General features: G+C 46.1%; 1 protein-coding gene across 1 annotated transcript in view; it reads right to left on the bottom strand.

Annotated features, from left to right (window-relative positions):
• Positions 1-6,410: 6,410 nt before the first annotated feature.
• LOC144143849 (uncharacterized) overlaps positions 6,411-27,291 on the bottom strand; it is a 39,067-nt gene continuing 18,186 nt past the window's right edge. Inside the window, exons 5-10 of the mRNA XM_077675479.1 lie at positions 21,425-21,599; positions 18,900-19,124; positions 15,953-16,376; positions 14,473-14,585; positions 9,127-9,191; positions 6,411-6,865 (exon numbers count right to left, since the gene is read on the bottom strand). Coding sequence (XP_077531605.1) covers positions 6,446-6,865; positions 9,127-9,191; positions 14,473-14,585; positions 15,953-16,376; positions 18,900-19,124; positions 21,425-21,599 — 1,422 coding nt within the window. The 3' untranslated portion in view covers positions 6,411-6,445. The remainder of the gene's footprint in view (positions 6,866-9,126; positions 9,192-14,472; positions 14,586-15,952; positions 16,377-18,899; positions 19,125-21,424; positions 21,600-27,291) is intronic.

Here is a 27,291-nt window from a genome sequence, read left to right as displayed (position 1 = left end):
CGACCAAACAACTAGGGACACCCTAATTAAATCCCCCGCAGGGGCACCTTGTACGTTCAAGGTGACGGTAGTGGCGACACCGCAGACCCCGAGCCCATGTGGGTTGGACCCACCCACGCTTTAGGCTGTGCGTGGCTTAGCCGTGTCCAGGGAAAAGGGGATCCTGGTGGCTGAGCCGACACCGAGGTTGTGGTGGACCTTAGGGCCCCTTGGTGGAGGCAACACGCCACTTTGGCCCTCGCTTCTTGTAGACGGCACCCCCGGACTGACCCGGCCGAGGGGGAATCAGCCAGTCGCCCTTTCCTGTCCCCCTCTCCACTCTTTCGCTTTCCTGTCTTCTTTCTCCATCTTTCCTGTCCTCTATTTTTTTCTGCTTTCCGATCTCCTCTTCCAGGCGGCAAGGGTTAACCCTGTGTTAATGGCCACCCTAGGTTTCTGTATGCAGGGTTATAGTGGCCACGTATGGCTAACGCAAGTTTGCGTTCCCGTGTTGGGCTCCGAGGTGGGTGGCCAGCATGGCTGCTGAATGTTTATTTGCTAGTTTATGGCTACGACAAAACCTCCTCATGATCGGGCTCGGAAACGAGTTCGCACCGCAGTAAGCTACCCTGTATCAAGGGTCCCATTCCAACTAAAAGAACAAAGCTTTCCAAGATTTCTTGTTATCGAATCCACCGACAGCCAGTGCCCCCTACGAAAGGCCTCGCCATTCGTAGTCGCTAAAGAACTGGAAGCTGTCCTCGGCGGTAAATGCAAAGCTACAAAGATGTCCTCTGGAGGTATCCTCATTGAATGCGAAAACAAAGCCCAGGCTGATGCAGTGTTTGCAATGCAAAGGTTAGCAAACCTAACTATAAAAGTATCGGCTCACCGAAGCCTAAACTCATGCCAAGGAGTGATTTCAGATCCTGACCTCGGAGACCTCATGGAGGATGAAATCTTAGAGGGCCTGCAAGAGGAAAATGTTACTGCTGTCAGGCGTATCATGATCCGACGTAACGACATTGACATCCCCACTAATCACCTTGTCTTGACTTTCAACTCCACCAAGCTTCCTGAATCCCTGAAACTTGGCTATGTAGTCCATCGAGTCCGTCCATACATCCCAAACCCACGCCGGTGCTTTAAGTGCCAGAGGTTTGGTCACACACTGCAGAGCTGTCGGGGCAAAGAGACGTGCGCCAAGTGCGCGAGTACTGATCATCACGCGAACTCCTGCGCAGCCAGGAAGTAAAGTGTGTCAATTGTGCAGGGCCACACCCTGCGTACTCACGGAAATGCCAGAAATTCCAAAATGAAAAAGAAATAATGTCTATCAAGGTAAAAGAAGGTCTGTCAATTCAAGAAGCGCGAAGACGCTTCTCGTTTGTGCAAAAAGGCACTTTCGCCGAGGTGGCGCGCCGGGGGGCCGGGCCGCCTCGGGCATCGGTAGGGACGCAGTTTAGCTCTGCTGACCTGGCCCTTGCCCAGTCTCCCCCCGTGCAGCAGCCAGCACAGCCACAGCCGACTGCACGCGCTCCGGCCCCTGAGGCTGTGCAACCACCGGCCCTCTCTGCTCCGGCTGAGGAGGCTATGGACGTTGTTCCCTCCACTTCGTCCCTTTCAGGGCCCCAAAGGGGCACTGGAAGACACTCAACATCTCTCCTACCCGTGCCTTCTAAAGGTACTGGGAAGAACGCATCCAAGATCCTTGCAAGGAGTGAACCTCCTGCAAGGAAACCACCTGACAAAAAGTAAAAAAAAAAACAAAGTAATTGTACCTCATCCAAAAAACTAAAATGCCGGTTCCCTTCATCCACTGGAACTGTAGAGGTTTAATTCACAACATTGACGACATACACAAGTTGTTAGATGAATGAGCCCCAAGTGGTGGCATTGCAGGAGACAAATTTAACAAAAAGACACGATAAAATTCTCCGCAGTTATCACCTCCTCAGAAAGGACAGAGAAGAGAGCACCCGCGCTTCAGGGGGTGTGGCTTTGGTTGTGGCACAGGGCACAATTCTAAAGTCAATACAACCTGACACTACACTGGAGGCCGTTGCAGCACAAGTTTATGTCAACAAACTGGTCACTGTTGTCTCACTTTATCTGCCACCATCTGATAATGTGTCATTACAGGAACTTAATGATCTTATTGAGCAACTGCCTGCACCATTTGTTATTATGGGGGACTTTAATGCCCATCACTGCCTATGGGGAGGTGACAAAATCGACAGTCGGGGAAAACAAATCGAACAGTGGTTGATGAATAACAGTCTTTTTGTGTTCAATAATGGAGACAAGACATTTTTCTGCGGGTACGGGAAGCTTTTCTGCGATAGACCTTTGTGTTGGGTCGCCAGAGCTCGAGATGGACTTTGAGTGGAGTGTAGTGAACGATCCACACGGAAGTGACCACTTTCCCGCCTTGTTGCGAGACGTGCAGCCACTTCCAGCCGTCAAAAACTGTCCACCCCGATGGAGGCTCGAGAGAGCAGACTGGGGAAAATTTAAGGATCTGGTCAGTTTTGAGGGAGTTGACATGAGCAGTATGTCCATAGATGAAGCAAATGCCTACATCTGCGAGGAACTTGTTAAAGCTGCTAAAGTAGCCGTCCCACAATCATCTGGCCGAATCCCTAAGCAGCCAAAGCCGTGGTGGAATGATGCCTGTCGCGAAGCCCGGAAAAAGCAAAACAAGGCCTGGGGTGTGTTCAGACGGTACCCTACCATGGACAACTGCCTGAGCTTTAAGGCTGCCCGAGCTGCTGCCAGAAAAATCAGAAAAGAAGCAAAAAGAAACTCGTGGCAAAACTTTGTAAGCACAATAAACACTACCACTCCCGCAAAAAAAGTCTGGGACCATGTACGCAAAGTCAGAGGTATCTACAGACGGTTTACGGTACCACTTTTTTCTACCGACGGTGGGAACGATTTGTTGCAAACGCAAGCGGATGTTTTAGGTGCCCACTTTTCGGATGTTTCTAGCGATACAAATTACACACAAGAGTTCATGAGACATAAGGCTAGTGCTGAAAAGCTCAGGATTAAAAATACTAGCAACAACACTGAAGACTACAACCAAGAATTTACATTGTACGAACTTAAAAGAGCACTAGCTCAGTGCAAGGCTACTTCTGTTGGCCCTGACCTCATTCACTACGCTTTTCTACAACACCTAAATGATAGCTGCTTAGAAGTGCTTCTGAAGTTCTTTAATAAAATCTGGAAAACGGGTAGGCTGCCCAAAGCATGGAAAAAGGCTGTCGTAATTCCGTTACTGAAAGATGGCAAGCCACCCGACTGTCCATCAAGCTACCGACCCATAACGTTGACCAGTTGTCTGTGCAAGACATTTGAGCGGATAGTCAATTTTAGATTGGTCTTTGTTCTCGAACGTTCAGGTTACTTAGACAGGTTTCAATGTGGTTTTCGGCAGTTTCGGTCTACAACTGACCACCTTGTTCGGCTTGAAACAATGATACGAGATGCTTTCGTTAACAACCAGTTTTGCCTTGCTGTCTTTTTTGATATGGCTAAGGCTTATGATACCACTTGGCGGTATGGAATTCTGCAGGATATGGCAGCAATGGGAATCAGAGGGCGAATGTTTTCATGTGTACAAGATTTTCTTCAAGAAAGAACCTTTACTGTGAGACTGGGCAATGCAGTCTCCCGTTCTTTCAGCCAGGAAAATGGAGTACCTCAGGGCAGTGTGCTAAGTGTGACACTCTTCGCCATTAAAATAAATTCCTTGGCAAAGGTTATTCCTCGACCAGTTATGTACTCCCTTTACGTCGATGACCTGCAGATTGCCTTTTCATCATGTAACCAATCAGTCTGTGAAAGACAAATCCAGACCACGGTCAATCGGTTGCAACGATGGGCAGATGAAAACGGTTTTCGCTTTTCTCCTGAGAAGTGTGCATGTGTGTGCTTCGCGCGGAAACGAGGTATTCATGCCAAGCCTGAAATAAAAATCAGGGATATGCTCGTTCCAGTACACAGTGAGCACAAATTCTTGGGCATCATTTATGACTCCAAATTAACGCTTGGGGCTCACATAAAGACACTCAAAATGACCTGCATGAGGACACTTAACATATTGAAAATTTTGTCGCACAAGTCATGGGGGGCCGACCGCGCATGTTTGCTCAGAATTTATGGCTCACTTGTACGGTCTCGTCTTGATTATGGCTGTATTGTTTATGGGTCAGCTCGCCAATCTGTTCTCACCTCACTCGATCCAGTGCACAACTTGGGCCTAAGACTTGCCTCAGGTGCATATCGTACCTCCCCTGTTGCTAGTCTTTACGTTGAGTGCAATGAGTGGCCTCTGCAGTACCGTCGAGCGTACCTAAGTGGAGTATATGCAGCCAAAATAGCATGCATAAATGACCATCCTTGTGCCGAAGAATTGTTTGAAAATAAGTACAAGAAGCTCTATGAGAACAAACCAAGAGTGGTCCGCCCTCTTGCCCTCCGTTTGGAGGAGTGCATGACTCTGTACTCTTTCAAGATATGCCCGCCAACTCTTTTGAGTTTTGTGGGGGCCCGTGTTCCCCTACGCCTCGCCTGCACATGTTTCTGCGAGCTGGGAGCCGCCATTTTGGGTAGCCGGCGCGTCACGTAGGTCGTGTCCTCTTCATGACCCCGCGCGACGCGCCGAACCGGCTTGCTGCGAACGTGTGCGCGAGGGCGCGAGGGAAGGAGGACCAGTTTGTCACCTTCCTTAGCGCCACCCTCTCCCCGACCTGGGGAAGATCTCCTCTCCCCTCCGAGCTGACCTGCGGGACGAACGAGCGCTCCGGCGGGGAGTCGACTGGGCGATTTGGTCGGAGTCGGTTGGCTCGGCTGTGCCTACGCCGAGTGCCCCGATGACGGTGAACCCAGTTGGCTCCACGGACTCTGCCGAGAGATTCTGCCCTGATCGGTCGCCTCGGGATGCCTCTCCTGCTCCCGCGGCCGTGATGACGGATATCGAGGTCTGAGCCCAGCGGCTTGAGCGAGCGACAGGAGCCACTGTCTCCCCGCGAGCGATAGTCGTGTTGTCTGGTGTATGCACTGTATCTGCCAGGCAATAAAGCCTCACTTTGGATTGCCGGAGCCTGTCTACCGCATGTGAGTACTCGAACCCGTGCGTGAGTCTTCGGATTCCGCAGGGCTAGTGTACGGCGCGTAGCGTTCTCTAGCAAAGCTAGCCGGGGTCCTCTGCTATCCCGTACGTTAGCCCACAGTTTATCGGATGCTTTAGCCCCTTGGGACTATAGTGCTGTCAAATGTGACCTGTCGCTGTTAAAATACGACAAGAAAGCTTTTCCACACCAGTTTTTGCGCCAAGAGTTTCTTGCACTTAAGGATAAATACAGTAGCTATTGCCACTACTTTACTGATGGTTCAAAAACTGCTGGTCATACTGGTTATGCTTTTGTAAACTCGTCGGCAGTTACTGTAGCCGAGAGGATAGCTGATGAGGGCAGTGTCTTCACTGCAGAGGTTTTTGGTATAACCTCAGCTATTGAAGACGTAATAGCAAGTAGACTACAAAAAGTGGCGATTTTTACAGATTCCTTAAGCGCCATACGTGCTTTGACCTCCCTTGTCCCTTCCAAAAATGCGGCTGTAGGTATGCTAAAAAATCGACTGTGCCGCCTTACATCGGCAGGGGTTAGTGTCGTCTTTTGTTGGATACCAAGCCATATTGGCATTCCAGAAAATGAAACTGTCGATAGAGCAGCATACGATACTAAGCATTGTGCAATAACGAAGTCCAAGGTTCCTTACCAGGACCTTCGGAACACCATACGAAAGTCCATTACAATGTACTGGCAAACTGAATGGGACAGACAGACTGAAAATAAGTTACACCTAGTGAAACCATACCTACCTGAATGGAAAAGTTGCAGACACAGAAATCGTTTTTATGAGGTTATTTTATGCCGACTGCGAATAGGTCACACTGTGCTCACACACGGCTTCCTGATCCAGAAAGAACAGAAACCCGTGTGTGACCACTGTGGAGATCCTCTTACCGTACTCCATGTTTTAATAAGCTGCCCACACCTTGAAGCAGCACGCATTAGACATTTCAAAGCAATATACACCTTTTGCATCCCTTTACACCCTGCGCTTTTACTTAGTGATGAACCGTTGGTGGATTTTAGTAACGTTTTCAAATTTTTTGAGGACACCGGCCTTCTACACCGGTTTTAGCTATGTGCATCTTTGAGTCCTTTTAAAATGTTTTTAATCTTCACAACACCTTGAATAACATCGTTTAACCGTTGCATAACTATTCTACCCTGCGTCTGGCGCATTATAACCGAGAGGTTGCTGTGCCAAAAAACCACAACTTCTTTCTTCTTTCCTAATTAAATCGCTCAGTCAAGTTTCTTGGCCAATCACAAAATTCTGCAACATCATAGAAACTGTCGGAGAAAGGGGCTTGGGAGTCTTTCGAAGTTTACAATAAATAATGTAGTGTCGTTATCGGGACAAAGCATGCACGATGAGTCCTTGTATGTGCCAACTCAACTGCACTGCTTATCGTTTCCAAGCAATGTCTGGCAGATAGGCTTGGCTTAGGAGCAATTTTAACAGTAAATGATTCTGACAACACAGAGTTGCATGTTGCAGTTTTAATGAGTACACACACACAGCACACGGAACACGTCTTGAGGAAGAGGTGGCAAAGTCCGTCGGGGGCTGCCAATAAGACCTGGTTGCAAAAAAAAAAAAAAAAGCAGCAAAGGCAGTGCTGCTGCGCACAGCAGATGCGGGGGCCCAGGCTAGGACATTTGAGCTGTGCTCCTGCCCATTGGAGTGGTAGTGGGTGCTTTACTCTTGGACTCTGGCCGCGCAAACACCTGCGGCTTCGACTCAGCTGAAAAAGGGGCGAGCTTTTTTATAGGCTGTTGGTTTTTAGGTACAGGTCAATTAGACCATTTGTACTTAGATGAAGACAAAGATTGCCAACATATGGGCAATTTTTCATATTGCCTCTATCGATAATAAACCTATTATGGCCAAGAATTCCACACGACAAGGTTTGTCCTAATCACAAAGTGGGAAAGGCACATGCTCAGTACCAAACTGATATGAAGACAAAAAATTGGATGCTGCAGCACAAGCGCTATAATTTGTAGTGGTATTTGATTTACACTGCTTTGTTAGTTCCTTGCATCTTGCGTTCTAACCCCCTGAAGGTCCACTTTTTTTAGGGCATGGCTTTTGAGAAAGGCCTTTTATGGCAAAATGTCCTGCACACCATCCAAGAGGCCCATTTTCCAGTTGGTAGAGCACAAAGTTTTAACACTGATGTCGGTTTCGTTCTGTTATTTACAATAATAGCTGCTTTTTGGAAAACTCAGTGCAACGATTTTAACCTTAAAGTTCTACAAACTTTCAGACACATTCTGCAGTTACACGTATGAGCTTTTCTAGAATTGAAAGCCGAGGCTCCAACCAGTGTTACTATATATGGTCATGGCAAGTTTGAACTCTGATCCAAGAGCTGTTTCAACCACCTGGCTTCAGTAAAACTAGGGTTCCAACAGTGCAGACAACCCCTAGCCTGCATGTGTGTGTGTTAGGTGTCTTGAGCCAAAGAGCACCGATAATACATTGTTAGTACACTCAGTGTTGTGTTTCAGGCTAAAACATTTATGATCAGCGTATGACGTACTCAGAATATGTAGGTGTATAGGGCTCTTTTAAATGAGCTAGAAAGTGAAGATGGTCATAATGGTAGGTAATAGTAGTGACAATGGTTAAGGTGCTCAAAGCATGCCTGTTCTCTTACAAGACAGTGGGGGTCCGGTCCATATGAGAGAACTCTCAGTAACATCCTCAACAATGCTGAGAAGTCTGATGTTAAATATGGTAACATGCGAGTGTTTAAAATGCAGAATTGTGAAGGCACGATAAAAGTGTTTAAAGTTGAAAACTGGTGTATCTGCGAAAGACTAGTGAATCTGAAAATATCACAGAAGTGTTGCCGACTTTTGTCACACAACATGTACTCGACTAAGACAAAGCAGAAAGCTGTCCTCTGGATTTGTTGCAAGTCAGCTGTTGTAATATTTAATAGAATTTATTAGATACAATTTTGCAGCACAAGTCTGCAACTTATTCTCATTGTGCGTATCGATATGTCAATGGCCTGTTTGTCTCGGCAGCAGTGCCCCGATAGAGGTCAGCACTAAAAACAGTTGTGTTAACTACATGTTAGCATTCAAATGATGTGATCAAATGCACTAGAAGCCCTAATACAATTACCCAGCCATGTTTCTTGGTGATGGCTTTGGTGAGTGGCCACCAATCGTACAAACTAAATTCTGTGACACTGTATAGAAACCTCGCCAGAAAGTAGCAGGGCAGTTGCCACTACTTCATCTGTTTTTTTTTTAATACTAAGATTAGTAGTTTACGACAAAATTGGTATCACTTATCTCACTAGCTAAGGCGTTGCGCTGCTAAGCCAAGGTCGCGGGTTCGATTCCCGGCCACGGCGGCCGCTTTTCTGATAGAGGCGAAAAGCAAAAACGCCCATGTGTACGACATTTTGGCACACGTTTAAGACCCCCAGGTGGTCAAAATTAATCCGTAGCCCTCCACTACTGCGCGCCTCATCACCTGCGTTGCGTCGGCGCATTCAACCCTACAATCAATCCGTATCACTGTTATTGGGACAAAGCAGTCTTCTTAATGAGTCAAACTTGTATCTTGTCTTCAGCCCCTTTAAACCAGGTTTTAGACAGCATGAACAACCACTTGCATGCAAAGTCTCTGCAGCTGGTTCAATGGTTGATGGGAACCCAAAAATGTTACTAGCAATCTGCACCACTGCAGTGTTGCACTCCTAAACTGGCAGGCCTCTGCAGCAGCATTCCAGGCACAGAACGGTTCTCAGCTAATTAGGTGCAATACGCTACAAGCTGCTGCTTGCACTCAAGGGGCCTTCCTAAGTGATTTGTAACCAGCCAAAAGGGGGCACTAAAGTCTGATCTGTGTGCATGTGAGTCAAAGGTAATTTGTATCAAAAACTAACTTAGGTCCCCAACTCCAAACAGCGAACTGATGAAACGCATGAAAGGCTACACTGTGAAGCCTTTAAAGTGCAAATTAAAATTTTCACCGACTTGCCTTCAAATGAGAAAGCCTTTTCCAGACAATCACAGATCCAAGAGATGAGGCAAGGCTCGCCCAAGCTGCAAGGAGATGGGCAATGCTGATGAGCAATTTGTGCACTACTGTGAAATTCCGAAAGAACGCCCACCCAAAGTACAGATATATGATGCAAATAATACGGGATTGCATGGCGTTCTTTCGGGTCAGGTGCGAAAACTAGAAAAAAGCGGCTGCACTGCCAACCAAAACTGCAGAGATATCAAGAAAAAATACCAGTTCAAGTGTGGGAAGGACAAATAAGTGACTGCATGAACACATGAATAGATGATTCACGTTTATTTTGTTTGCTCATTGGCGCTAAAGCCATCGATTTTTAGGGGGTGGATGATCTTTGAGGTTTTTAGTAAATTGAATATTTCACCTCTAAAGGAGGGTCAGCGATATTTCTGGGGTGGGCATTCGCTCAAAACTTTACGGTAGATTCAAATATGTAGACAGCAGGAAAGCATGAAAAATTAAAAAAAAAAAAACGTCACAAGAGGCTCTTGCCACGTCAAATGAACATTTCCAGTACTCTTATTACAAACACGAACTAATTGAACTGGGTCAGTCCATAAGTTCCTTTCTTAGATGAACATGCATTGAAAATGTTAAAGCTTTAAGATTGCAATACTAATAAAGAAAAACTTTATACCTACCAGCCCCACACTATTAAACGCACTACGAGGTAGCAAAAATTATGACTAACAAAACATCAAAATACCATTTTGTTCAGAAGCTCGTTTATGCAAAACACACAACAAATATTTTGCAATAGGAGAACAAACTTTTATAAACTTTGGTAATGAAGAGGTGAGCAAATAGCCGTTGCAGCGCTGGCTTTGCCGTGAACAGGTGTTTGACAGACTTCCTGAGTGAGGCTTCGAACATCTTGTGACTAGCAACTACCCATGCGTTTTTGAATTTGCACATGGAAGCACGAAACTTTAAACATTGATTAAAAATGTTTCCACAATCTGCACTACTGTGCAGAGGATCTAGACACTCAACATGTTTCATAAGTTTAGCATACTTAAACATATCCACTTCTCAAAGGTCAGAGACCACAAATCACTGCGTGACAGTCACTTCAGAAGGCAGTTCCGTCTGAACATGGTGTAAATCAGCCTGAACATGTTCCACAGCAGAATCCAGACTTTACCCTCCTTATGTGTCAGCGAAACAGGGAAGCAGTTGACAAGGTATTTGATGTGAGCAAACCTGGCATGTGCAACGGGGGAAGCCTAGCCATTTGTGCAATCTTCAACTTGCACTTCAGCGGAAATCTCAATGATGCATCCTGTTGTCATTACAAAGGACCTTACGATTCGAACAAAACAATTCCTTCCTGGCTTTATTCTCCTGGCTCTGCGAACACTTGATGTCTGACTGCAATAACAAAATATTACATAACCTCTTCGCTCGGCAGAATATTTGTGTTCAATGTCTGTCAGCACATTGTGACGGTTTGACAAATTGCAACATCAGCCTCTTAATTAAGCAGGTCTTAATGATTTCCCAAAGCAGATGTGCTTGCAGTGCTCCTGGCTGCAGGAACATGTTCACCTATCCAAACAAAGAATTACCGACAGCAAGAACTCTCAATATGCCTTGTTGAAATTCAATAAAAATAACATGAATAGCCCTTCTGTACCTGACATAGGGACACAGGGAGCTGTACCTGACAAAGGGACACAGCCTTGGTCCCTTGCTTTGATGAGAACTCTTCTTTCGTAGCACATCTCTTGGGGCCAGCTTCAAGTTCACATGGTTTGCTAGGAAGCTTCAGGGCCTGCTCACTGTGGAAGATGCTAAGCCATGGGTGCCACTATTCCACAAGCAATTTCATGTTCCTGCTGAGACACAGCTACTCAATGTGGACATACTTCAAAATGTTCTTGGCCCAACATTATACAGACAATAGCTTTTTGCTTGCCATTTCTTTTAAAGCATTTCGTAAAGTAGTAGAAAATATCCACTAGTGCCTCATCCCCATTTTGAAGGGTTGGTCAAATGGCAATGACATTAATTAGTGCGGAAAGTTGGGCAAGTTGGTACCACGATAACCGAGGCATGTTTCCTGGAGCAAAAAAATGATGCGAAAACAGAATAATCTGGACGGGACAAACGGGATGTTTTTTGCGCTAGGAAACATGCCACGGCAATCACATCCTAACAGAACAGTGTTCGCATAACTTCATTTTATAACAGTAACTCCTTGATCCATTGCTCTCCTACATTGTGTTCACAAGCGGATCAATGCCTCATCATGTGGAATCGCCTGCACACATCATGAGCAAGACATGCATGGTGAACAAACTTGTACCAAAACATCACCATAATCAAACGAACAAGTTTTGCGATGGGCACGTCATTGCTTCCACCTCAATTGTACCTGAGAACAAAGCATGCTTTACAAGGCTAATCACATTGTTGACAGCTTTGTTGGCCATTTCATAAATGTAGCAGTCTTCATGCAAGCAACACTCTTGGCTATCTGTGAGTTCGGAAACATTTTCCAAAAGAGTTTTCCAGTGATCAGCAGCCATGAACGCCTGTTGGGTTTCGTCATAAACGTGGTAAAAAGACACTGAGATTAAGATGTAACGAGATCCGCTTATTGGCTAAGGTACCTCAAGCTTCTTGGCATCCAAAAGCTCTACCCAGCCTTTGCATTTCTTTGTACTTATACACAACATAATGCTGACTAGTGTGCAAAATCTTGACATCCCAGCACCATAACTACAGAATGTTTAACTTTTGCCTTTGTCTGACTTCCTGGTGAACAAAAAGAAAATTTGACATTCACCTGGGATACAAAAAACTTTTTCTTTGTAGCTGTGAAGTTGCATTTAAGGTGACCGCCTTACACTTCGAGTTATCGATTCGCTTTCCTGCTACAAATGGCTAGCCCCCCAATTAGCTCAGTTAGTAGGGTGACAGCTTTAGAAAAGCAATGGCCTTTTTTTAAATCCTGGACCAGGACAAACTTTCCTTTAATAACTGCAAAGCCTGCAGCTTTTCTTTGTAGCTGTACGGCTGCATTCAGGTGGATGTCAAATTCTCCTATACTGGTCAACCAAGTGGTGAGTAGATCCAATAACTGGGGATCAAACTTGGTATTTTTGCATCGATACCCTGCTTGCATTGAACCTTGCGCCATGCAAGCAGGATATCGATCCAAACAAGATTTGGAAGTTAAAGAAATTTTTGGAGAGAGAGATCATTTTGGAGCAATTAATGGCACCAAATACAATATTTAGGGGCTGAAAAATCAACTTTGAAGGGACTGGGGCGCAATATAGCTTTTCAGGCAGCTTAGAAGATATGTAAACAGCAAACAACAGCCTAAAGAGAAAATTTTCCACAGGGGCTTGGAATGAATGGCAGTAGCTGGTTGAAACTATGTGACACACCTATAACAACAATGACAATTACAAAAAAAAAGAAACTGCACTGCAAAAAAAAAAAAAAACAAGAAATGGCTCATGGCATGTTGCTTTATCCCTTTGTAGATCTATGCTGGCAAGTATTGTAGCAATTACGCAAACACGACTGCGCGGCCCCAACTATCCTCATATGGCAGTCATCTATTACCCATACACCAACAGTGCAGGCTTGGTGAGCACTAGGGTAGTGCAGAGCAGGACAGCCATTTTGTAGCAAGTTTGTAGCACCAAAAGGGGAGTTTGGGAAGAGTAACTATATTTTAGAGCAGTTGTTGGGTAAAGCCTTATTATCAGTTTCAATCTTCATTATTATATCCAGATAACGATGGACATACCTTTTATATACCGTAGTTGAGATTGTAAGCACCCCCCAATTCTAAACACCCTCCCCTACTTTCGGGAAAATAAATTGGAACAAAAGTTTGCCTGCGAATTGAAGCACCCCCTTTTCTAAGCAAACATCACAAGGTGGATTTCAAACGCATGGAAGGGGCCCAAGTTGACGTTTTGGCCAAGTCATTTATGAAGTTTTCAATTACAAACCACTTCAACGGAACAGAAGACTACCCTGCTGGTGGACACTGAGATCGGCGTCCCAAGCGGCACAGCGGCCTCGAATAGCAGTGAAGGTGACAGAGTATCAGACGTAAGAACCTATTTCTACATTGAATGTTGCCAAATAGAACATTATTTCTTGCACCTGTCTCATCGAGATACGGCCACGAAAAAGTAACGGGAAGGAGGAGGGTTGGGGGGGGGGGGGGGGGGGGGGTAGGTTTTTCGCATCTAAGCACCCCCCCGCCCCCCTTCCACTTACCATTCGAATATTTGTGTGGTTAGCAACCCGACTACATGTATGTTCACGACATTAAAATATTACACTTAATATGAGCACCAGCTTGGCAAACGCTAGAATAGACTTAGGCTATCTATACTTAAAATAAATGAAAAAAAAATATTTAGACCATTAAAACATCCCAGCTGAGATTAGAAATTTGCATGGTTAGCAAGAGAAATTAAAAAAAAAAAAAAGTTTATGACATTACAATATTGCCGTTAAGATAATCACCAACTCGGCAAAAACTAGAATTTATTTAGACTTGAAACAAACTTTAAAACATCCCAGCTGAGATGAGCAAAAGAGCAGACCAGCACACCAGCGATGTGTTTTTTGCACTTTACGACAAAGCATCTTCGATTGTATTGGGCTTCAAGCTGGCAATGTGCAATGGCATGGTGACTGCAGCATGGAATGGTTAAGCACTGACGTGCATAATTTGTAAGGTGCAGGTTGCTGTAAAAAAAAAGTAACACCACTTACCCACCAGTTCCTGAATTTCATAGTTCAATCAGGGAAAAGTGTCCTCATGAATGCACGTAAAGACAATCCCTTTGGCTTTATAAAGATTATTAAAGTAGGGTTTCACGCGCCGACGCAATGCAGGTGATGAGGCACACCGTGGGGGTGCGGGGAGGCTCCGGATAAATTTTGACCACCTGGGGATCTTTAACACGCGCCGAAATCTCGTACACACGGGCGTTCTTGCTTTTCGCCTCCATCAGAAAAGCGGCCGCCGCGGCCGGGAATCAAACCCGCGTCCTCATGCTCAGCAGTGCAAACAGCCAGGCATGGCCAGATGGTGAAAACAAAACACGAGTGAACAAACAGAATGCATAATTTGCGCCAATACGAATACCTGTTCATTGCCATTCCTCTGATAAGGATATTTTTAAGGATATTTTGGGCACAAAAAACGGAGAAATACCAAAATGGTTCCTAGATTTCTATGGCAGAGGGAGAAGATACTGGTAAAAAGCAATGACCAAGATCTGCAGATCTGCCTGAAGGACGAAAGCAGTCCTCATAACTCGCCTGAATTTTCCATCACCCAGCTCAACGAAAGGCTCAATCGCTTTCCTTGGTTATGTGGGGCCCATCTTGCTGAGCAACAAGTAAGCCTTCGCCAAGAGCATCCCCTGGTTGCTCTGAAAAGAGAGCACAGAGACTGTTTGGACCGATGAAACAATAATTGTGAGAGGAAGCAAAGTGGTGCAGTGTAGGAAGATGCCCCTGCCACAAGGGGTAGAGCCACAAAACAGTAGAGCCAGGCAAGCACAAAGACGATCGTCGGGGCACAAGCCGAATACGTGCAAGCAGAAGCAGGCTTGTTAACCCAAGCAAACGCAGCAGGCTGATAAGAGAAACAGAAGTGGGTACATTGACTCGAGCAAAGGCAACAGGATGACGAGAGTGGGCCAGAGAAACACTCCTGCTCCACACTAACAAATACCCGTTACAGGAAAGCTCCAGTTGCAGATGACACGAACACATTACAATTGGATGCGAAACCAAGACTGTTCCAGAACAGAACTGTGTCACCACCATTCAAAGACTGTTGCCTGTCATGCCAAGCGAAGCATAGGCCTTAGCAGTACAGTCAGAGTCCTTCAATGCTTCTGTGGTCATGAAACTCCCAGCCAAGTTTCATACAGGGACAAAGGCTACCGCGAGTGGCGCCACCGCAGATCGGAGGGCATCGGGCGGCCGCCGCTGCTCTGTAGCCAGACCGGCAGGCAGGAACGCAGTAGCAGCATGCCCGTTCACACCAAATTTTTTTGCCACTCACAAAATGAGAAGTCCATTTAAGCAGCCCATGACACGCAAAGCGTAACCGCACTGCTGATAAGGCGGCGAGCGTCTCTTTTATCTTACTCCGTGGTCCGTTCCCTGCCCACACTCCTGCCTGGGCGCTCTGACCACGCCCCCGGCTGGCCTCCAATTAACACCAGCGCCGCGGCGCAGCAGCGTACGAAGCTCTCCCATAGCGTGATGATGAAGTTTCATGACCAGAAAGGCATTGAAGGACTCTGGTACAGTTTTGCTGCTTGGGCTTTTAACAGCTAGCAGTCTCTTATGTAGAGGTAGCCAGCTGAAAGGATGCTGGATTCATTCTTATGCATCATCTTCATCTGAGAAGCTCAGCTGGTCACATAACTAGACTTGCAGTGCCGATACATTGGTACTTGAAAAGCAGATACAGTCATGCTGTCAGAGGCATAAATGGGACACTCATTTTCCATGGCCCATGAGTGTGCTATTGATGCCCTCTCTTGGTCACTAACAATAGCACGGATAGAGGGGCACTGAGATTTAACTGCACACCTCGCCACCAACCCTATCATGCGTGTGAATTTGAGCTTTGTTTTACCCCCAAACTGTGTAGATCACAGTCGAAGAAAGGGGGTTAGAATTAGCAAATGAGGAGATAAGTGCAAAGGCATGTAGTGCTTGGAGAGATGCTGGAGATTCAAGCAACGTACACAGCTGAAATAAGATGCAACAAAGAACTCACGTTATTCGAGCCCCCACTCCATCTTCAGCATAGAAGAGCTCTACATCGTCCACGGCAGTGAACGAGGAGATGGTATCATAGATGGACTCCGTGGTGGCTGAATACAGGAGGCCCCTGACCTCCAGGAACCGGGAAAAGGCTAGCTCCCCAGCAGTGCGATCTGGTGGTGGTGGAAGAGGTGCAGTGGGCTGCACAGCTGATAAAGCTGGTGGTGGCGAAAGAGGTGCAGTGGGGTGCACAGCTGATGAAGCTGGTGGTGGCGTAAGAGGTGCAGTGGGCTGCACAGCTGATGAAGCTGGTGGTGGCGAAAGAGGTGCATTGGGCTGCACAGCTGATGAAGCTGGTGGGTCCTCAGTCAAACTGCAAGCAGCTAGCATGCTAGACGTCGATGGCAGCGAGGGAGAGCTGTCTTGTCCAGGTGACGCTGCATAGAAACACACAAAAATTTATAGGTCCTAACCTTCATCTCTAGAATTAAAAATGTATATTGCTGAGGCATCATTTACATTTAGCATATAGGTCCTTTGCCTTAAGGTTTTACCATTTCCTACATACAGGACCAAAAAAATTTGGAGGCAATAAACTATCGTATCGATAGCAAATTTTGCACACAGGTCACGTGGTTCACTTGGGAAAAGCTATCTTTAGTGGCCATTGCCCCAAATCATGCCAAAAAAGTTCCAACACTTTGGACTCACGAATTCGGTCACGTTAAAGAAACAAGAAAAACAGGAATGAGCATCAAAAAGAGAGGTGGTGTCGATAATTATGATGGTAATTATCGGTTTGGCCATAGAGCATCACGAACAACTCAACGTACTAATCCTGTCCAGACTCCTGGAAACATCTTCTGTCACAATAACAGCAAAATTATTATTTTACTCATTAGCTCACTGGTCAAGTTCGAGCTTTGACAGCAAGACAATCAGTACAGCCAAACCCAGTTATATCGAACTCGCAAAAACACCTATCAGTTTGATATAGGGGATTATTCGATATAAGCAAGCATACAGCATTTATAAAAACACTTATTTTGTTGCACTGGCTTACTTTCGCATGAAATAGTCCTGTATCTTCTGCTTAAAAGAAGCATGAAGACAAAATACAAGTTTGTTTTATTCGAAAGATTTCCTGTTTTATAGTGTCCCCAGCGCTTGTCCAGATGCAAACAATGTTTTATTCACTGAAAAATTCATCAATTTAAGCTAAAATTTTGATTTTTCCCACTAAATCGTGTGTTTTCGTGGTCTGCAATGACATCACAGGAACCAGCCGCTCTGCAGCAGATTGCCAAGCCTTGTTTACTGTTAGTGAACCTAGATGGTGCCACCATACCGTGGCACGCCGTTTTCTGCCTCTGGTTTGTTTTTGTTCGAAAGATAATTGTTTCTTGAAACATTGAGCTCGCCCGACAAATACGGTCACGTAAGACACCGTTGCTCACGTCAATCGGCCAGTGTCGTCTGAGACTACCCCAAAGCCTGGCAGTCCTCTGCAGCTAAACCAAGCATAGTGTGCGCAGTACCACCAGCAGCACACATCTGTACTCCTATGTTTAGGTGCGCTTTCGTAACTTCCACTGTTTGGCCCACCATTCTTACTGCTTTAAGGGGACACCCGGGTTGAAAAATCGCCATTTTTTCGAAATATGTTGTTTTTTTGTTTTCACTTGCATTATCATCTTTGACTATCCCTCTTCCATGAAAAAAAAAAAAATGAAAAGGAAATACGAACGAAAACTTAGTGAAAATCGTGTCTGAATGACACGCGGTGAGCCTAGAAATCACGCAATCAAGCCGAATTTCGGCCGTCTTTGAGAGTTTTTGCTGCACGGCAGCGCGGCTGGCCGCCATTTCAGTCACTTGAGAGAGGTACACAAAGTCTTCTCTCAATCAAACCGCTCGCCAGCTTCGTATCTCCGCGTAAAAATTTCTTCCCGCTTGTTTTGAGAGCTTGATTTGAATGATTGTACCTATTCTTTACGACGTTCACTAATACAGAATTTCCACCGCATGGACATTTTTTATTTCCCTTTCTTCAGAACAGACCTGGCCTGACTGGCAGCAATAACTTGGGACAAACCCAAAATTAAAAAAGAAATCTCGGAAGAGAGATTTTTTTTTTCCGAACAACGAAAATGTCTTGTGAATGTGCTTTCTATATTGTACATGGCAATTTTGTTGCAGGCTTACAATTATATCACAATGACATGCTATGCCAAACCGCAGCGGCCTACAGTTTTATGCTGCCCTTTACAGCGCGCAACAAGGCACGTTTCCGGGCGCACACAGCTTTGTCCAGCTCGTGAGCAGCGGATTTGGTCGCCGCTGATGCCTGGTTGCAGCAATGCAACCAGCGCCCCTCTATAGCTCAGCGCTGCCTTTTGAAGACCGTCTCACCGAGCATGACACGCCAGCAGAGCGGCGATTAAACATATCAAATAGGGCGGCGGGGGCAGTGCGAACACACTCTTTGACCGGCGCTCCATGGTTCTTGTCGGCGCCCATACGCGGCGCAGCGATGCAGTTCAGCCATCGCTCCCGTGCTCCGTTTACTTCTGCGCGGACCTGTACATTACATTCCACCCCCTCCAAACCTACTCCTCCCTCATCCTTACAAAAACCTCGTCACTTTAGTGAGCAAGCTGCTTTTAACTTCAACTGATTTCTGACTGAAATCGTGCATGCATTTTCACTCAGGTGAGACATACATGTTGAGATTGTGTTGCTGAGATTGTGAGTCAAAATATTGCTGCCAGCTCATTATGTTGAACCTTTGGGTCACGAAAAACGTGGTTTCAAGTTGCATGGCAACTTAGCACAAAGAAGCGCAACAATAAGCACAATGCTCCCGACCCGTCTTGAGTAAAAGCGGAAGGGTGCTGTGGCTACCTAGCAAGCCCTGGGGCTCCCAATGCAGCTCCTACCGTCAGAGTTGCCCTACTCACATGGCTCGTCGTACTCGGAGTCTTCCTCGTCGCTCAGCTCTTCATCCGAGCTAGAATCCCCATGCTCCCCAAGACCCCAGGAGTTCCGCCACGTGCTCAAGTCGAAAGGGTGGGTGTAGTCTGCAGGATCAAATGAGGGTACCCTCCTGGGCCGCATTGGACCCTTGCCCGCCCGCCGAGAAGGGCCCCTTCCACGGTTCCTCCCGCCACCACCAAAGGGGCGGCCTGGGATGACAAAGAAATGTGCTGAACTGCTTGTCAAAAAATTGATACTCATTATTATGCCCCCACCAAAGACAAAATGTACCCCACAAAGTCCCATCAAAGATGTGGGCATTATTCCTTTCAGCGTACGGTTTTTTCCTAGGAGATCAAGGGGTGAACACAGCAGCTTGTTCTTTGCTAACGATTCAAAACGATAGAGACAATTTGCAAATGCATATTAAATTTTTGCTGTGTCGCTAGAACAATGCACAAGATATCACCTTTCATCGAGTTCCTCTGCAAAGCCTGGACTGCACTGCACTGATGGCACAGCAGTGCCAGGGTTAGAACCTGAAATGCTGGATCCTTTTTCTTATCAAATAACTAGCTGTCTTGTGAACACGAGTGTTCATTGCATTATTTTTCAGAATCTGAGCAGTCACATCTGGAGTTTTCTGATGAAGGTTCTGCCATTCCAAAATATCCATGCAGCTGGCAATTTTGCTTCTCTTGGTTATCTGGAGCATTTATGAGAAGCGGGGAAAAAACTGGGAGAGAGAAAAATCGTCAAAGCAAAGAGGTAGGAAAGGCATGCAACAGATAGAACGGTGTGCCACCAAAGAGAATGGCCTCGAAGCACACGCTGCCAGGGAAAGATACTTCGAAGCTAAAAACTTCACACAGCATAATGCAGACAGCAAGACATAGGAAAAAATTACACCATCTTCTCGTGGGGAACCATGAGGAGGATGCGAAGCATCATGGGGGTTCCGTGTAGGTTCTATTGTGTTGCCGTTATGTTGTTTCGTTTATCGGAGCACAAATGGGAATGTAGTGTGAACCCCCATGTAGAAACAGAAATGTAGAGACAGCGAAGAGACCGACACCTGCATTACCTGATCGAACACCTCCTGGTTCTCGTCTGTCTTTATTGCGTGCTCACGCTCCTACCCCACTGCCCGCCCTCTTCGTCCTCTTCTCTGGTTGAGCTGCAAGGAGCGTGGCGCTTCCCGCCACAGTTTTCCCGCAGGAAATTCAACATCCTCCTCCATAGTTTTCAGTTCGTCGTTTCCGTTGACGTTCAGCTTCGCGTGCCTTCGCTGTATCAGTAGCTTCTTGACGTAGTTTGAATGAGTGAAGGACATAAGGCGCGTTTGTAGCACATGCTCCCATCTCAGTTTGTAGCGCAGTGGGAAGAGTGCCACGTACCTCCTGTTGCGGCCAGAGAGTCGTGGGATCAAAACCGGGTGCCGCCTAACTATTTCTTTTTATAGTGGACTGCGCTGACGTCAGCCCAAACGCTGACGGGGCTGAAGAGACGTGCATGCGCAGTAGAGTGCGGACAGCGGACAACAACAAGGGAGGGAGGGACACAGCCCCGAGCATAAGATGCTTCGCATCTAAAACAAAAGCTTCTACAAGCACTGCCCCACAGACAGAGGCCTAATGCAGTGGCGTGAAAAATGCCAGCACAGTGGTGCATGCAAGCAGTGAGCCACCGTTCGCACCAAAGGTTAAGTGCACAGCAACCATGCCCACAGAGGGAGCGATTTCATCGTGGAAAGTAGGTAACCAACACAAAGGCTCTAGGATTATCCTATGGATTCTGGGATACACCCAAACACAGCACATTTCTGTCTGGCATGTATTTTTGAACAGAGAATGCCAAATGTACAGGTGCATACATGATGTGGCTTCACGGGAAGTTAGCAATGTACCAGTACATAAATGATGCTGATAGGGTTATTGATATCTGAACTTACATCAGGAAGAAGCAAAAAAAGTGAATGTGGGACTACCAGCCTAGACCATCCTATTAGCTCAGATTCACTAGTCTTTAAATTACTATGAAGAATTGCACCTGAAGCAAAGCAGTTAAAGCTGGCTTATTCAGCAGGTTGCTTTAACATTTGTTGAATTATCATAGTACATTCCTGCAGGCACAGCTAACAAAATACACAGTGCTGTTCAGCTGATGACAGCAAGCTCCAGAGTTCCTTTCTCTGCTTCCCTGGGTGCCATTCTGAAACCTGCATACATTCTATGGCATGCCAGGCTTTTCTGAAAGAGCTCACAAGACCTCAAAACAGCTTCTTGTGGGTTCAAGTACCTATTTCCTGCTGCTTTTCAGCCACACGCACTATGGCCTACACCAGGTTGTGGTTCTGTCAGTTGCACTCATCCTCAAACAGTCTTCCCTAACTAAGCCTGCCTTTTCCCCTATGCAACAAGCCCCGTTGCTCACTAAATGGTTGAGATCCTCCGAAGATCCTCGTGGCATCACAAAACACGCAGGTACGGTTGGAAGTGAAGTTGCGCACCAGAAGGTCCCCTGTTGGCACCGTCCCCCCCGTGCGAAGGAGGCTGGCGTGGCTGGGATCGAGCTGTCCGGGGCTGGCCGCGGAATCCAGACACTGGAGGCGAGTAGTGTGCCTGAGCAGCCATGGGCGAACGCCAAGGCCCAGCAGTCCTCCTCCGCACCTCCTCGTGTCGAGCCTATGCATTTGAGCAATGCACATCTGTTGTGGTCATTGCAAGTAGCACCAACCATATGCCCTGCATGCAAGCATCTGAGCTTGCCAATGATGACCACCCCAGCACAGATGAAACAGGCAATCCCACACCCTCATTGGAGCCAAGCTCTAGGGTCAAACATGACAGAAAAGCAAAAAAAAAAAATTCGTAACATGACGAACACCTAACATTTGTATGTTGTATCTGTTTCATGGCACGAGGGTAACGATGGCCAAAGAGCGCCAACGCAATGGTTGATCATTTTCAATGATGTTTAAGAAAAACACCCCACATTTAATTTGTATCCCGCCTGCAGAAGCGGCATTCAAGTTAAGAGGTGATACCATGTGGATTCTACTGTTTTTTTTTTATGTTGTTTCTGCCCCTGCCAAGCTTCCATGCAGAAATGAAGGCCAAGCAAAGTCAAATTGCAAAAGAACTCTCAACGGCTATAGAAAACCAGATTGAACTGGCTTTTTCCAATTGGCACATTTACACAATGCTACTAGACAACCTTTTTTCAACATGCAATTAACCTGGCACAAGAATCAACAGCAAAACGAAGAATTTAGCAACCATCACTACAGCAAAATGGCAGCATACTGTTGATCTCTGGCTTGTACTACAGCAACATTCTGTACATTCATATAGATGCAGCATGCCATAGCAATACCACAATAGCAACTATAGCTCTATTTTGCTGCACATTGGAGTCATAGACTGGACCAGTAGCAGACGCGCACTTATAGAGGCATGTGCTGTACACCTAATGCATCATGCCTTCCCTCTTTGCTTCAGAGCATTTCAAAGGCACAATAATTTCACTCTAAGTCAAAGTTATAATTATAAAATCCTTTACAGTTTTCATGTTGTGCATTCAGCTTAAAAAGGTGCATCTTATAAATTTAAAGACTTTCTTTTTATTTTTGTTTTATTTCTTTTTAACAATTCTATGACCTAAAAGTATGAAAGCAGTGCTCATTTTAGTAGCAATAGCAAAACAACTGATGTGAGAAGCACTGATGGGAAACCGGGAAGTTTACATGTGACGCTTCTTAACAAGACTATCAACAAAGTTGACTAAATTGCTTTTACAGTTCAGGATGTCACAACTTGTATGCTGAAGAATGGATGGCAGTGGTCTTCATGCTTTTCTCATTCCCTACTTCAAGAAATTGCACCACTAATCATGGCATATTTGTGCCACAATCTAGTGATTTCGGCAACTCACGGTTTGCCTGTAATTTCACTTCAGTAAAGCAGATTCTCAGCCACAAAAAAATGACACTAGAGGCAACGAGCTGACAAAGAATAAAAACCTGTCTAAGTCCACACAATAGAAATTACCAGTACACTCATTTTGGCACTTGTCAGCCAAGGCGGGTAAAATCAGCAGGATGATCATTCCAGTCAAATTTGCAATCAATTGCCACACATCAAACAAATTGGAAAATGCACAAATGAAGAACTGAAAGAACAGAACTACAACACTGTTAAACAGGTCCGAGAATATTTACTGTCAGGACTGCGCATGTATTCTGAGCCATGGGGCAAACAAATTTACAGCAAAATTTCATTGCAGCTTAAGTGCAAAAAATTGTGGTTGATCCCTCTTTCATAGGAATCCATAAAACACGAAAGTGAAAAGGGCCTTCACAGGAGCAGTTGAATGCTAAAGCAGCCACCTTCATGTACGAAGGGTTCACGAGCCTGACCCCACCAGATGAAGTGACGCCGACATGAAACAAAAAACAGCGGAGGGTGAAGGAATTTACGTGCGTCCCCTGTACACGAAGGTGCTGGAATCAAGGCACCATCAGCACTCATTAGCATCATGATGCGCTACTTCGCTTCGCCTCTCCTAGATGAGTCATAGGGAAGGACATAAGGCGCGTTCGTAGAGCTGCTCACGTTTCTGTTCATAGCGCAGTGGGCAGAGCACCACGTACCTCCCGTGGTGGCGAGAGAGTTTGTGGGCTCGAATCCAGGTGCCGCCGCGTCAATGGCACTTTTTCTGGCAAAGTCACCTCCGTGACGGATATGACTTCACTGACATGTACCCGGGCATAAAACATTTGTGTTAAAATAACTGCAGACAGTTGCATATACAGGCAGGTCTCGTCCCCCAGCAAGAATTCCAAGTATGCAAGCACACAGTACATCTTCATTCCCAAGTGGGCACTCAAAGGTAGACTTTTGTTTTCGCTGAATGCGTCTTAACCTCTCCTACTGGTAACACCTGCCTGCCTGTCTTGTTTTCTGTCGATCTACCAGGTACATGCCCTAATTAAACATTAGTTGATGCTGTGTTGCATGTTTCGCTGCAGTCCTCTCCTACTGGTAAGCATGACAATGGAAAACTGCCAAATACCTAAAAATAATACACCAGACTGCAAAATGCAAGAATGAAATTAAGAATTTTACACTTTGGAGAAAAACTAGCATTTGAAGCACATGCCATAGTTGACAAAGCACTACTTTTTGTCACTACAGGTCCTTCAACATCACCCCCCCCCTCCCCAAAGCATATATATTGCACATATTGGCATTATTTTTGCCACCATTACAAAAACAGCCACACCTACCACAGGGAAAGGCCTGAAAATAGAACAATCAAGGAAAGAGTTATTGACAACATGTCCTTTATAGCAAGATAATATAGATAATTTTTCATCTGTCATCCTTAGGGCCTAAATCAGCACATGTGCTTTGAGAGGGGCTTGTCTGCTCCAGACGCAAGGTGGAACCCTAGGTGCAGTACAAGGACCCTACACTTTTAAGTGCGGAGTACCTTAGGGCTGCACAATGTCCGTCCACGTCCGTGCACATAGCATTTACAATCGCAAAAAATCACACAGGCACCGGTAGGATTCAAGCCTGTGTCTGGTAGACCAGACAGAGTTAGTGTCAGTCGTCTTACCCACTGGGTTAGTACCCGAGGGTCAAACAGCTTACTCCTTCACTTGTAACGGTGCGGAGTACCTTAGAACCTCCCAATGTCCGTCCGCGTCCATCCGTGCGCACACCACCATCAAGCGAAAATCGAGCGAAATTCGATTTGAGCAGCGAGTTGAAGTTTCATTTAGATAATAATAAAGGCGCAACTCACGGCTCAAATCGAATGACGGTCAGGGCGCAAATCGAATGTCACTCGGGGCGCAACTTGATTGATTGATTGTGGGGTTTAACGCGCCGACGCAACGCAGGCGATGAGGCGCGCCGTAGTGGAGGGCTCCGGATTAATTTTGACCACCTGGGGATCTTTATCGTGCGCCGAAATCTCGTACACACGGGCGTTTTTGCTTTTCGCCTCCATCAGAAAAGCGGCCGCCGCGGCCGGGAATCGAACCCGCGACCTTGTGCTCAGCAGCGCAACGCCTTAGCCACTGAGCCACCGCGGCGGGTACACCCACAAACTACTATATAGTTAAGCAAAGGCTTTAAGGCGCAACTTGGATGTCATTTCGAGTCCACGTACTCCGCACCCTCGCCATCATCCACGGAGTGGAGATGCTGCCATTTTTTAATGCTGTTTTCATGGCAGAACCATATGTCTGACACTCCTGCAAACACCTCAACAAACTGGTCAACAGGTGCAAAAGTGGTGCTTTATCTCCTCCATATGACTGGTGGGACCAGGCTAAGTATATTCATTCTTTTTATATTTTTATATGCTATTTTTCAGTTGCGTACTGTGACGGACAAACTTCTTTATCGTTCAGTATAACAAGCAACAATTTATGTTTTTTTAGTGGAATTACGACTCCTTAGGGTAACATCAACTTCAGGTCGAATGCTACGGCGTGATAAGACAAACGTGCCCCTTATAGGGTTTACTTTAAAACCATTTTCACCAGCCAACATTACAAGTTTGTTTGCACCAAGTTGTATCTGCCATTCAGAGATTTTAAGCTGATGTATGTAAATATTGTCTACTAATATAGCATGAAAAATTCTGCATGGCAGTGCATTTCAGAGTATGTTGTGATGTGCAGTGCAGCATTCCACACTGGAGAGCCCAATTTTCTTGTGTGCACTAGAAAGTGCTGCACCAATTCTTACCTGAAAAGTTTGTTCAAAGAGGTAGTTTCCCTACAGGGCTCAGCATGTTTTTCTACACATCGCAAGATTTGAAGTCCAGCAGGGTACCATATTACCCAGCGATGTTGTACGTATTTTCCAAGTTGGAAAAAGAAGACATGTATTGCATGTTGGCAAAGGAATATTTGACGTACAGTTCTGACAATGCAAGTTCGTCTAGTAAATCTGCCAGACCGAAAGCCTGCTTGGCAGTTATCGAGGATACCATGGTATTCTAGAAAGAACTCCTTGATCAGACAGCTGCTCAGAGCAAATGGCCGGTTACTTTGATCAGCACAATTCCAGAGGGCAATTTGTTTTGCTTTGAAGTTACTTCTGTTGACTGATACCAAGAAACTTTGCAATTTAACATGTGGACTTGTTTGAAGCCACCGTTTCTGGTTTGAGAGACTGGATGACTAGAAACTTGGGGAAATTTTGTTGTTTGTTTAACATCTGCATTGAAAACAATGTTGGTGCTTCTGTGAAAACCATTTTAAGGGCCCAATCATTTTGTTGGAAAACTTTTTAAAATATAGGACATTGATAAAAGGAGTTTTCAAACAGCCAACTGAGCTTTACCCTCACAAACAGCAAGGTCCTGCAAGGTCCCTGCCAAGTAGGCAAGCAAGGAGCCCATCGGGCAAAGCTTGCCCAAGATTCCGACGGCCACCATTTGAGTTTTCCAGCGTTAACTTTTCACCCCATTACCGTGGTTTGCGACAGCTGATGTGCAGGGGCTTGTAATTGCAGTGTTGCCTCTCACCAAGATTGCTCAAGGTGCCCCGTGTGAAGAATTACTCAATTCTAACCATAGTTGTTCCGAGAAAATACTTCCAGAAATCGCATGTGTCTTGAGACAAAGAACCAGTGGAAACTGCACTAGTGGTTGCCTGCCACCTTAGACATAAAGCAGCCATAGTAAAGCGCTAACCACATGGAGCGATTTTTCCAGCGACGCGACGAGCGACGCAACTAGGATCTGCATTCGCCGAACCGAAGTCACTCGCCGAGGCAACCACATGACAGCGACGGCTCGAGCGACTGAGCATGCGACTGAGGATGGCGATTTCAATGTTTCCGCACTGCACATAGTAACGCGCTTGGTACGCTGGATGTTTGCAAACATTTTTTAAGTGCGAATGCACTTTATAAGCGACCCCAAACCATCCACCGCCGGCGGCGGCGGCGTCCGCAGTGCTCCTCTATATTTAAAAAGGAAACAGCATCCGGCGCCAGGTTTCGATCCGAGGACTTTGCGGCCGCAGCGCGACGCTCTACCGACCAAGCCACGGACGCGACGCTGATATCAGTGTTAGTGACGCGCCTTATATCTTTAACGCATTCAAACTACGTCGTCAGCGGCGTGCGTTGGCGACTCAGCGGCGTTATAGCGGCTTGATAACTGCGTGGTGTACACGTGATACTACAAACCCGATGGAAGAGATGGAAGAGAAGGCGGCGAGGCGGTGGGCTGCGGGGGCCGAGCGCAAGCGCCGCAAGCGGGCCGACAACCGTGCATTCGCACTTTCACATTCTCCCCCTCGGGGAAATGCGGGGGAATTTTTTTTTATCATTTGTCATAAAAAGCATG

Source organism: Haemaphysalis longicornis, unplaced genomic scaffold, assembly GCF_048455015.1.
Source record: "Haemaphysalis longicornis isolate Haplotype H1 unplaced genomic scaffold, Haemaphysalis longicornis Haplotype H1 scaffold_1, whole genome shotgun sequence".
Classification (NCBI taxonomy): domain Eukaryota; kingdom Metazoa; phylum Arthropoda; class Arachnida; order Ixodida; family Ixodidae; genus Haemaphysalis; species Haemaphysalis longicornis.
This window is presented reverse-complemented; position numbering and strand designations above follow the sequence as displayed.